We start from the raw sequence: 12830 nt of genomic DNA, 5'->3' as shown, positions 1-12830 counted from the left end.
CCACTTACCTGGCATTGTCACATCAGATGCGACCACACCAGACTGGGCTTTCCCTGACATGGTTGCATCTGATGTAATCAGTCAGAAACGCCCACTAGGCAGCTGCGTGAAGCTAATCTTCCAGCAGCTGCCTATATCAGAGGGACTTACTGAACTACACATGTGTAGGTCACGCATGTGAACTCCTGTCACTGCTCCGAAAGGAGCAGTGAAAAGATTCACTGCTCCGAGAGGGAGCAGTGAAGCCGTTCGCAGGGACAGCTGATTTTGAAGCAGCTGTCACCGTGCCGTAGCAATGATGAATTGCTCCGGATTTTGTGGTGAGTTAGTATATTTATTATCGGGGTCCGAAGCCGGATAATTAACATCATGAATAGGCCCCTACTGATTGATGTTTTGCCTGCTATGTCTGGTTCCTAATCCCTGATCTTACCTGTCTTCTGGTGCTCTTCCCCAATTATTAGGCAGGGACACACTGAACACCACTTCCCATAATGCAGCAGAAATTAGTGTGGGTTCTTTTTGGAGCAGGTGACATCTCTGGAGAGTGTCAGCAGCACAGCACAATAGTTACTAAGCTCCAAGTCCAAAACAGTGTGGAGCATAGTGACTAGTAGGGGCACAGGGCCTGATTCAGAGCCGCTCGTAAGTGGCCGCTCGTTCGCTCCGAGCGATGTTCGCACAACTGCGCATGCGTATGGGTTGTAATACGCATTCGCGAACCAGTCATTGCGGTCGGAAATTGTGTGCTCGCAAAATAGCGAATGCCTGCTAATTTGAGTGACAGAATGAGGCGTTTGTGGGTGGTAACAGGGGAAGGTGCTTGAAAACGGGGAGTGGTGATCCGAACGCAGGCATGCCAAACGGTCAAAACGGGCGTTTTAAGGGTGTGCATAATTAACAAAGCAGCGTCATCGGCCACGTCACTTGGTTCTCTTTTAGCCTGAACTGCTCACATGATTGCGGTAGGAAATTCCTACCACAAGCACTGCGAGCAGTTCATACGCCTTTCGATGTACTCGATTAATCTAATAAATAGCGTAGATGACGTAGGATGCGAGCGGCCAGGGGACGTTTCTTTACAAAATAGCGAGCGCATGTTTCGTTCGCTCGTTCAGACATAGAGGCGTCAACAGACCACAAAGAGCGAGCGCTCTATTTAAATATCCGGCCCCTTTTTCTGAACGAGCGAGCGCAAATAGCGTCCGGCTCTGAATCAGGCCCACAGTGTGCAGATATGTCTACCTTTCATGCTGCAATTGTAACACCTTAGAAATGGGATTTGGTGCCTGGAAAGATACTGTATGGAGAATCAGGTAAACTGCAACAGGTGTACTTTCTCCGTCCTCTTTGGCAGAGAGTTGAAGGACTTCTAACCCCAGTCACAATGTTTACATAGTTTTACTTAGTCTTCTAGCACAACAAATGCAGTTAAGACACAATTATGATACAAGTTATCTATACTGAACGTTTTTTTTAACTGGAATTTCTTATGCCTTCACTAAACTAGGAAAATAAATATTATTAATATTGGTTAACAACAATTTATCAATTTGGTACTTTCAGCCACAGAGTTACCCTTTACTGTTACACAGATAATGAGCCCCTGTAAATGTAGTCACTACTGTACATAGCAGAAATAGTATCCTTAAATGCAATACAATGCAGGAAAAATATAAGGAAGAAGATCTAAATTGAGGAAATAAAACCTTATGATGCAAGGTATTCTGCTTTTCAATGTACATTAAGGTATATTCTTATATTAGATCTCATATTTTGTATAACCTAACAATAAGAAACTTCAGTAAATAACATCGATATGAACCTTAGAAATGATGTGTGATTCCCACTACAAGCTCTCTCTCACAGCTACTACTACAGAAACTCTAGCATGTCTTTACTGTCATTATTTCTTAAAGCTCATATTATAAACTACCTCCTAGCCATGGCCATAGCTTAGGTGGTGCACATACATTATAGATCAGTACCCAAGTTCATTAAGCAGATTGCTGTGTAGTAGACTAGTTGACTGAGGTTAGGCGTGTATAGTACGTAAAAGTGTGTTCCATAGCCAAGTTTAACTTTGACAGTTTATCTATGTTGTTATGATGTATATATACATACATGGGTATAACTACTATAGGTTCAAGGGGTGCAGCTGCTGTGGGACCTAGAGATGAGGGGGTCCCATCTTCCTTGTCAAAGTTGAATGTGTTTTATAAATTTTTCACCACAGGGTGGTACATATGGGCCCTTACAAAGTTTTGCTATGGGGCCTTTAAATACTTAGTTACGCCTGTGTACACATACTATAGTGACCAGCCTCCTGTAAGGTCCATTGAACGCACTTTGTATGAGGGTAGTAATTATTTCCTTTGTAGCTAACTGGTAACTTGTATCTGAAGCTGTAATCGCTCTACACCAGTGGTTCTCAAACTCAGTCCACAGGACCCAAAACAGTTTATGTTTCCATATCACCCAGCAGGTGCACAGGTGTATTTATTACTCACTAACACATTTTGAAAGATCCACAGGTGCAGCTAATTATTTCACTTTTTAGTCTGTGAGGAGACCTGGAAAACATGCACTGTTTGGGGTCCTGAGGACGAGTTTGAGAACATGTGCTCTACACAACAGAATTAGTTTCTTGCTCTGAGCAGCTGTAGGTATTGGATAAGCAGAGAACTGCTGCTTACACATAGATGTTAGCAGTCTGCCAGGTTTAGGTAAGTTCCTTACATTTCTAAAGTCATTAAAGTTAAGGAGTGTTGCTGTAAGGTGTCCTTTATACTCCTTAACTAGGGATTATGGCTGTACTCTACTGGTCATACAGGTCATTTATGTAGTCTCTAATGCCTGTATAACTCTCTGCTGCTGATCCTTGATAGAAGTGTGAGGTGAAAGCTGGTCGGTGTAATGTGCTGCATTTTAGTAACAGGCCTGATCCACGCTGCAGATGGGTTCAGTCCCTCTCCGGCCATCAGAAACTTTCTCTTGTTTCACCTCACATTGGGTTCGTAACTCTCAGGGGTATATTTACTAAAGTGAGAATTTTTAGAAATAGAGATGTTGACCATAGCAACCAATCAGATTCTACTTAACATTTAACTAGCAACTTCTAGAAGATAATAGCTAGAATCTGGTCGCTATGGGCAACATCTTCATTTCTAAACACTCTCACTTTAGTCAATTTACTCCTCAGTGCTCACATCGATGGTAGAGTTTAGCACCTCAGATATCAGCTGATGCCGTTGCTGATACATCTCTGCAGGTCTCTGGAACCCTGAAAAGTAAACTTTTCTCCCTCAAAGTTGTGCAGGTTTATCCGTCCTCTCTGGTTGCTACCTCAGACTGATATGCTAGTTTTCAACCTACCTTCCCCAGTCTTCCCGCTGACCTGTCTGAAGGCCCACCTTTGCTTGTGCATATGTATAAAATCAATGTTGTGCAGCAGTTTTAGCATTTGAAGTCACTTTGGGGTCTATTCCGTTTTGGTTTTAATAATTTTTTCAGTCCCTCTCCGGCCATCAGAAACTTTCTCTTGTTTCACCTCACACTGGGTTCGTAACTCTCAGGGGTATATTTACTAAAGTGAGAATTTTTAGAAATAGAGATGTTGCCCATAGCAACCAATCAGATTCTACTAAACATTTAACTAGCAACTTCTAGAAGATAATAGCTAGAATCTGGTCGCTATGGCAACATCTCCATTTCTAAACACTCTCACTTTAGTCAATTTACTCCTCAGTGCTCACATCGATGGTAGAGTTTAGCACCTCAGATATCAGCTGATGCCGTTGCTGATACATCTCTGCAGGTCTCTGGAACCCTGAAAAGTAAACTTTTCTCCCTCAAAGTTGTGCAGGTTTATCCGTCCTCTCTGGTTGCTACCTCAGACTGATATGCTAGTTTTCAACCTACCTTCCCCAGTCTTCCCGCTGACCTGTCTGAAGGCCCACCTTTGCTTGTGCATATGTATAAAATCAATGTTGTGCAGCAGTTTTAGCATTTGAAGTCACTTTGGGGTCTATTCCGTTTTGGTTTTAATAATTTTTTCAGTCCCTCTCCGGCCATCAGAAACTTTCTCTTGTTTCACCTCACACTGGGTTCGTAACTCTCAGGGGTATATTTACTAAAGTGAGAATTTTTAGAAATAGAGATGTTGCCCATAGCAACCAATCAGATTCTACTAAACATTTAACTAGCAACTTCTAGAAGATAATAGCTAGAATCTGGTCGCTATGGCAACATCTCCATTTCTAAACACTCTCACTTTAGTCAATTTACTCCTCAGTGCTCACATCGATGGTAGAGTTTAGCACCTCAGATATCAGCTGATGCCGTTGCTGATACATCTCTGCAGGTCTCTGGAACCCTGAAAAGTAAACTTTTCTCCCTCAAAGTTGTGCAGGTCTATCCGTCCTCTCTGGTTGCTACCTCAGACTGATATGCTAATTTTCAACCACCCTTCCCCAGTCTTCCCGCTGACCTGTCTCAAGGCCCACCTTTGCTTGTGCATATGTATAAAATCAATGTTGTGCAGCAGTTGTAGCATTTGAAGTCACTTTGGGGTCTAGTCCGTTTTGGTTTTAATAATTTTTTCTCTATCTCAGGACGGCGTAATGTGCCTCCTAAAGGGAAGAAGAGCAGCGAAGACTGCAGTTGTCCTGCTATATAATATATACACACAATCTACTGACTCCCAGCTGCCCTCAGCATAGAGATGGATTTGCACTGTCACAAGATGCTACAAATGGGCATCACAGTATGAAGATCATGGCAATAGCATAAGATGCAGATGCGGCAAAGTACGTTGCCACGTCTGCATTTGACTCAGAATCAGGCACATAGGGGGAACCTCTTAAAGTGGTACTAATTCTGCCTGTACCATACCCTCTGGGCATCTGTTCCACTCTGTTACTACCTGCAATACCATTTACAGATACGTGCAAGCAACATAATAGTAGAGTGTAACATTCTCCACAAATTAGTAGTTCAATATACAGTAATAGTTACAGTTTGGTTTATTATACTAGCTGTAATTGTTGCTAATGTAAAATCTGACATTTAGATCCATTTCCACAAATTGTCTAAAACAGAAATCTGTTGAAGCCTTGTTCCTGCAAGTTCTCTTTCTTGCTTTATTCCAAAATCAATCATTTGGAAATAACACTCTAGAAATTCAGCATTTGCCCTGTAGTAGCTGTTATTCAGTACCAAATGCATTTTCTCAGTGACAGTACTGAACAATGTCATTCATTCTATTTGTTTGTTACTTACAATATCATCCAGCAAGTCTCGTATAGCGCGCGCTATCAGGATTGATAAGAGGAATATCGCAATAATGTATTGCGGCTGTGTTGCAATCTGTGGGACGCACTGCAAATAAAACAAACACATATATAAGTATCAGCATATTTTTCTAAAGATGTGAATAGTCAGACATATTGCTAAGAATTTAGCATTGTGATTTCACTTTGTCCCCAGCTTTCATTAAAAAAAAATAATAATAATTATTAGTACATTATTTAATATTTTTTGTTAAGGCATAATTTGGTGTGCTTAGGGCAGCAGCTGGTAGAACATGGCAACCTGGTCATAAGAAGAGCACTATGATGGGGAAAAATGCAAAAGCTCTGGCAAGGAAAGCATCTGTACAAAAAGATAGGCAGTCACACTCTTCCATCATCAGTGCTGAGTATGACTGTTTTCTATTTTACTGATTAACAGATTTTACAGTTCTAACCGCTAGCACCAAGAATTATGGCAAAAATAAAAGGTAAATTAGTATACGTCATAAACATTATGAATAACTAAAGTTAGGAGACGTGGCTTAATAAAATCTACATTTTCATTTTTCTACAGTACATATCACATGTACTAAGAACCTCACTTTAATTGTGGAGTTTATGAGGATTATTTTGACTATCATTGTTCTTAGTACTTAGCCTGTGCACCTGCATTCTGTGTTTCCTGCATTGCACTACAAGTATCAGCTTGGTAGCACCACTTATTATGTTTAAACTTAGGGTGTGTAGTCCAAACCCCCTCCCCCCTTTCCTCTATATTTGTGTATATATTGTATACTTGAAGGCTGAGACTCCTTTTGCTTGGTAATAGCACCCTTCCCACCTGCCCTTAGGTGTTTTTAATCAGCCCAGGTTTCTACATTGCTGCCTACATATTAGAATGGGCACTAATATAGGTAAGACCTGGATAAATTTACATAATGTGTTAGCATTAGGGATGTTAGGGACCCATCTGATGTGGTACGCATTTGATGTGGTGGATGGGCAAACATATTTGGCTAAACATGTACTAAGAACCTCACTTATACTCCATATTAATTGTAAAGTTTATCAGGATTATTTTGACTATCATTGTTCTTCAGGGTCTATTTACTAAGCCTTGGATGGAGATAAAGTCCCAGCCAATCAGCCCCTAACTGCCATGTTGCAGGCTGTGTTTGAAAAGTTAGTTAGGAGGTGGTTGGTTGGTACTTTTTTCTCTGTCTACTTTATCTCCATCCAAGGCTTGGTAAATAGACACCTTAGTACTTAGAGGGTGCACTTGCATTCTTTGTTCCCTTCATATTACATGACCAATGGATTTATCCCATTTACCTGCTTGCCAGTAGCATATGACTGTCTTAAACTTTAACCTATTACATAGAAACATAGAATTTGATGGCAGATAAGAACCACTTGGCCCATCTAGTCTGCCCCTTTTCATGTATCCTTTTGGCTTCAACCCTATTTGCTCCTTACCTTTCTCTTAAGGATATTCTAATGCCTATCCCAAGTGTGTTTAAATTGTTCCACTGTTTTAGCTTCAACCACATCTGATGGGAGACTATTCCACTTATCCACTACCCTTTCTGTGAAGTCATTTTTCCTCAAATTTCCTCTGAGCCTACCTACCACCAGTTTCAGTGCATGTCCTCGTGTTCTTCTACATCTCTTCCTTTGAAGAATGCTTCCTTCCTGTCCCTTGTTTAAACCCTTCATGTATTTGACAGTTTCTATCATGTCCCCCCTTTCCTTCTCTGTTCCAAACTATACATATTAAGATCTTTTAGTCTTTCTGGTTAAGTTCTGTGCTGTAGACCATGCACCATTTTAGTTGCCCTTCTCTGTACTGTCTCTAATGTGTCTATATCCTTCTGGAGATATGGCCTCCAGAACTGAACACAGGTTGTACCAAGGACCTATACAGTCGTATTATCACTTCTTTTTTCCTGCTACTGATTCCTCTCCCTATGCAACCAAGCATCTGACTTGCCTTCCTCAATGCTTTGGTGCATTGTTTGCCTGCCTTCAAGTCATTTGAAATGGTGACTCTTGAATCCCTTTCCTCCTCTGTGTTTTCCATTATAGTGTCCTTGACACTATATTTAGCCTTTAGGTTATTGAGACCCAAGTGCATGATTTTGCATTTTGTGACATTAAACTGTAGTTGCCATGTTCTTGCCCATTCCTCTAGTCTACCCAGATCCTCAGTCATTTGTTTTACCCCTCCTTGTGTGTCTACCCTGTTGCATACTTTTGTGTCATCTGCAAAAAGATGTCCACAAGAAAATCTAGCGTCAAGAATCTTCTCCACCACAAACTCTTGGTGCCCCTGGATGAGCACTGGTGGAGGTCTGACTGGATGTCTAGAAGTGAACCTGGAGGAAAAGAACACTGGCTTGAGGAGAGAACAAAGAAATATGTTGTTGATTCTAAGGGTCTTTGGTAACTTCAGCCTGAAGGCTAAAGGATTAATCTGGGCAATGATGTGAAATGGTCCAATGAACTTTGGTCCCAATTTCTGTGACCTCTGGTGCAATTTGATGTTACTGGAAACTAGCCACACCAGATCACTGACTCTGAAATTACACGGTCTCCAATGCTTGTCTGCCCATGCCTTGGAATGCCCAGATGCTTTAAGGAGAGCATGGTATACCTTCTTCCATACTGACCGTAGCCTTGACACAAAAGAACAGACATGAGTTCCAGTAGTAGAAGGCTCAAATTAATTACTCCTAGGATGTGTTCCATAGGTGCAATAAAACGGAGAGATGGAGAATGCAGAATGGCAGGAGTTGTATTCGAATACCGCAAAGGGAAGAAGTGGCACCCAATCGTCTTGACATTTGGAAATGAAGCAACGGAGGAACTGCTCCAATGACTGATTGGCCCGCTCCATCTGACCAGGACAGGCTGAAATTAATACCCAGTTCGGCACAGAAGCATCTCCAGAATCGGGCAACAAACTGTGTACCACGATCTGAGACAATGTCTACAGGTCCATGGAGCCCGAAGACATGGTGGAGAAACAGTGTTGACAACTCCTTAGCAGATGGTAACTTGCCCAAGGGAATAAAGTGCACCATTTTGGAGAACTGATCCACTACAGTCCAGATGACAGAACAATGTGAAGACATCGGTAAGTCAACAACAAAGTCCATAGCAATAGAGGACAGAGCAACCCTTGAGGGGCGGTCCGGAGAGTCTTATTTCTTTAGCAGACCTCACATGCCAAAATGAATTCACGAGTATCCTGCGACATGGACTGCCACCATACAGAATGGGACATCACCTCCAGAGTTCTGGTGATGCCAGGATGACCCCCTGTTTTAGAGGAATGAAAATCCTTTAGCACCTTCTTGTGCAGTCTCTCGGGGACAAAGGACACTCCTGATGGTGTTTCACGTGGGGCTTCAGATTGACAAGAGCTAAGAGAATCTGCCAGGGTTCAGGTCACAGCAAGATGGATTCTAGAAGCCAGAATGATGTTCTCCTCCGAGTCCCTAGGAAGAAGGCTGGTGGAAAAACTTTGAGACAGGGTGTCTGCCTTAATTTTCTTAGAACCTGGTCTAAACGAGATGACATAATTAAACCGAGTAAAGAACAAGGCCCTGCAGGCCTGCCTTGCATTCAGTCTTTTTGCCATCTCAATGTAGGCTAGATTCGTATGGTCTGGGAGAACTGTTACCACATGATTACCCCCTCTAACCAGTGTCCCCAGTCCTCAAAAGCCCATTTGATGGCCAGGAGCTCCCGTTTGCCCACATCATAGTTTCTCTCTGCTGAATAGAATTTCCAGGAAAAGAAGGCGCATGGGTGAAGCTTGCCATCCTTGATATCCTTCTGAGACAGGATAGCACCAACTTCAACTTCTGATGCATCAACCTCAACAACAAACAGAAGTTCAGGATTGGGATGCCGGAGGACAGGAGCGGATACAAAAGCCTCATTCAAGGTATCAAAGGCCTGAATAGCCTCAGAGGACCACTTTGTGACATCAACTCCTTTCTTAGCTAATTGGGTGCCACAATCGAGGAAAAAAGACTTAACGAACCTCTGATAATAAATAGCAAACCCCAGGAATTGCTGGATGGCCTTTAGCGTAGTGGGTTGTTCCCAATCCAGGATGGCTTTCACCTTGCCAGGGTCCATAGAGAAGCCTTGCGAAGAGATTATATCCCAAAAATGACACCTCCTTCATGTCAAATTCGCACTTCTCTAATATGGCATATACAGAAAGTTGTTGTATAAGAGTCTTTGCAAGATCTGTCAAACATGCCCCCAGTGCTCCTCTACAGACTTAGAATAGATGAGGATATCATCTAAGTAGACCTCTGCAAAGACCCCCAGGAAATCCCTTAGCACCTCGTTGATGAAACCTTGGAAGATGGCTGGGGCGTTGGAGAGGCCGAATGGCATGACGAGGTATTCAAAATGTTCAGAATGAGTATTGAATGCCATCTTCCAAACATCTCCTTTTCTAATGCGAATGAGGTTGTATGTGCCTCTGAGGTCTATTTTGGAAAAGATAGAAGCGTCTCGCAGTTGGTCGAAAAGAACGGAGATGAGTTGTAAGGGAAACGCATTTTTGACTGTGATCTTATTCAGTCCACAAAAGTCAATGCAGGGTCTCAGAGTTCCATCTTTTTTTTTCTAAAAATAAAATCCCCGCTCACACCAGGGATTAAGATGGACGGATGAAGCCTTTATCCAGGGGCTCCTGATTATAGCCCCGCATGGCGTTATCCTCAGGTATGGACAGGGCATATAATCGGCCTTTAGGAAGTCTGGCATCTGGCAGCAAATCAATGGCGCAGTCATAAGAATGATGAGGAGGCAGGACATCTGCTCTTTTCTTGGAAAACACTTTGGCAAGATCATGATACGGAGCTGGAATAGATGGAGCGGGGCAGCAGCAGCCAGTCAGATAGGCCTAGACAGACATTGTGAGAAGCATGATGTACCCCATTCCAGAATTTCACCGGACTGCCAGTGGATTACAGGGTTATGCTTCCTGAACCAGGGTAATCCCAGAACAACTGGTGCCAAAGTATACTGCAGGAGCATAAATGAAAGTTCTTCATGCTGTAGAGCACCAACCGACAGCTGCAAAGGGGTATCCTGGAAAGCACCGGGGCTTTTGAAAGATTGGTTCCATCTAGTCCAATCACTGACACAGGAGTAGACAATGGCAGTAGAGTCAGGCCCAGGGTTTGAAAAAATTATACATCCATAAAATTATCCACTGCACCACTGTCGACAAATGCTGGAACGGACACCTGTGTGCTGGGTAACTGAATTATTGCTTGGATAAGGACTGAATTTTCTGGGGAGATGGATGCAAGGCCTAGATGAATCTCCACCTAGACCTTGTCTTTTCCCGATTTCAAGGGGCAAAGTTGGGCCACATGACCATTACCTCCACAGTAAAGACATAAACCCAATGACCATCTCCTATGTTTCTCCTCAGGAGGAAGGCAAAACACTCCCAGCTGCATGGGTTCCTCGGAGTCGGAGGGAGCCATCCATAATGAAGAATGAGGGGCTTGAAATTACAATTTTTTCTCCAGCCTGCGCTCCCAGAGTCAACGATCCACACAAATGACCAAGCTCATTAAGTCGTCCAGAGAGCTTGGGACAGGATACTGGGCCAAGATATCCTTGATTTGGTTTGATAAACCCCAACGGAATTGACTACGCAAGGCTGGATTGTTCCATCCAGAATCAAGGGCTCACTTGTAGAACTCTGTGCAGTAGTCTTCCGCAGCTCTACTCTCCTGTTTTAGGGATCTGAAACTGGCTTCTGCTAAGGCTGCCTTATCGGGGTCATCATAGAGTATTCCAAGAGCTGCAAAAAATTAATCCACGGTCAGCAGAGCCGGATTGGATGAGGCAAGCCCAAAGTTTGTGGGTTGCCCTGAAGCAGAGAAATAATTATGCCAACCCGCTGGGTCTCAGTACCCGAGGATCTGGGCCAGAGTTTAAAGTAGAGCTTGCAGATTTCTTTAAAGTTCAAAAAATCTTTTCAGTTTCCGGAAAACTGGTCAGGTAAGTTAAATTTTGGTTCCACTATGGTGGAAGTAGTGGCACCATGAGTTTCCTCGACATGGAGAGACAGCTCCTGCACCTTCTGGGTCAACACCTGGATTTAGCCTGCCAGAATCTGAGCCGGGTTTTGACCAGGGGTCCATGATGATGTCAACCCCTTATGGTGAATAATTTTATGGCTGGTGATAATGTTACGACTCCGTGGTAGCCAAAAGGAACTGCACAGCCTTGAGGGCTGGAATGCCTTGGCAGGATGTGTCTGGGTGGTTGCCTTGGTGGCTGAAGGAGCTAGCTCCAAATGTGGCATAGAGTCCATTGGTTGTGGTGCGGCTTTGGACCGGCAGCAGCCTCTGGGCTGAATGAGGCCTGTGGGCCTATTAGTTGAGATGCAGCCTTTGGGCCGATAGCAGCCTCTGGGCTGGATGCTGCCTTGAGGGCAGGAAGACTTGGCTAGGAGACGCTGTGGTGCGCCAGTGTCGCCAGGATGACACCAGCGGTTAGTACACAGGATAGCATACTCAAAATGCCCAGGTGTGCTAAATGCCGCCGGGATGACACAAAGTGGTTGTACACAGGATTGCATACTCTGGATGCTAGGTTGCGCACTCAGGACTCAGAATGCGGCCTGTGTCACCTGTATGGCACAAACGGCAAGGCAGGAATGGAGACCGTGCCACCAAGATGACACCAACAGCAGGTAATGCAGGTGCAGACCATACCGCCTAGATCAGGCTTGTCCAACCCGCGGCCCGCGGGCCACATGCGGCCCAGGTCGGCTCGTAATGCGGCCCGCATACCTCTCAAGTGTCCCGGATTCAGCGGGACAATCACGATATGTCCCGCTGTTCCGGGATTGCTCACTGTAGTCCCGGCGCCCCCAGACCACGCCCCCACGCTCTCCTTCATTCACTGTGCCGCCAGCGTAATCACCAGTGGCGGGCTGGGCCGGGGGGCAGGGTGCCATGTGCCCCCCGGGCCGCAGCGTCATGCGGGCCGCGGGCCGGTGCAGTCTGTGTCACTGTGACACAGACTGCACCGCGTGTGTAGCACTGACCGGACGGAGTCCGGTCAGCGCTACACAGCACAAACACACAGCCGCCGGAGCCGGCAGCTTTGTGTTTGCTGTAATCAGCAGCCGCTGAGAGTCTGTCAGACTCTCAGCGGCTGCCGCTGCTCCCACTGCGGGAGCCATCTTCCGGCTCCCGCAGTGGGTAATGGGAGAGCCGTCATCATGACGACGTCTCTCCCATAATGCAAAGCGGCCAGAGGAGCCGGTGGAAGCGTCGGGACCAGGAGCGGGAGTTTCAGGTAAGTGTTTTTTTTTTTTTTTTAATTAAGTCTCTCTCTACTAGGGGGGGGGATTACTATGGGGGCACTACCAAGGGGGGGGATTACTTTGGGGGCACTACCAAGGGGGGGATTACTATGGGGGCACTATCAAGGGGGGGGATTACTGTGGGGGCACTACCAAGGGGGGGTTACTGTGGGGGCACT

At 44.6% G+C, this 12830-nt stretch overlaps 1 protein-coding gene across 1 annotated transcript in view; it reads right to left on the bottom strand.

The window, feature by feature from the left end:
* Positions 1–12830, bottom strand: part of LOC148522184 (phospholipid-transporting ATPase IK-like) — a 295966-nt gene that overhangs the window by 229477 nt on the left and 53659 nt on the right. Inside the window, 1 exon segment of the mRNA XM_088474278.1 lies at positions 5281–5379. Within this exon segment, the coding sequence (XP_088330404.1) occupies positions 5281–5379 (99 nt within the window).

Source organism: Taudactylus pleione, unplaced genomic scaffold (assembly GCF_031769625.1).
Source record: "Taudactylus pleione unplaced genomic scaffold, aTauple2 ptg000152l, whole genome shotgun sequence".
Lineage (NCBI taxonomy): Eukaryota > Metazoa > Chordata > Amphibia > Anura > Myobatrachidae > Taudactylus > Taudactylus pleione.
Note: the sequence above shows the minus strand (reverse complement) of the source record. Positions and strands in the feature narration are given on the sequence as shown.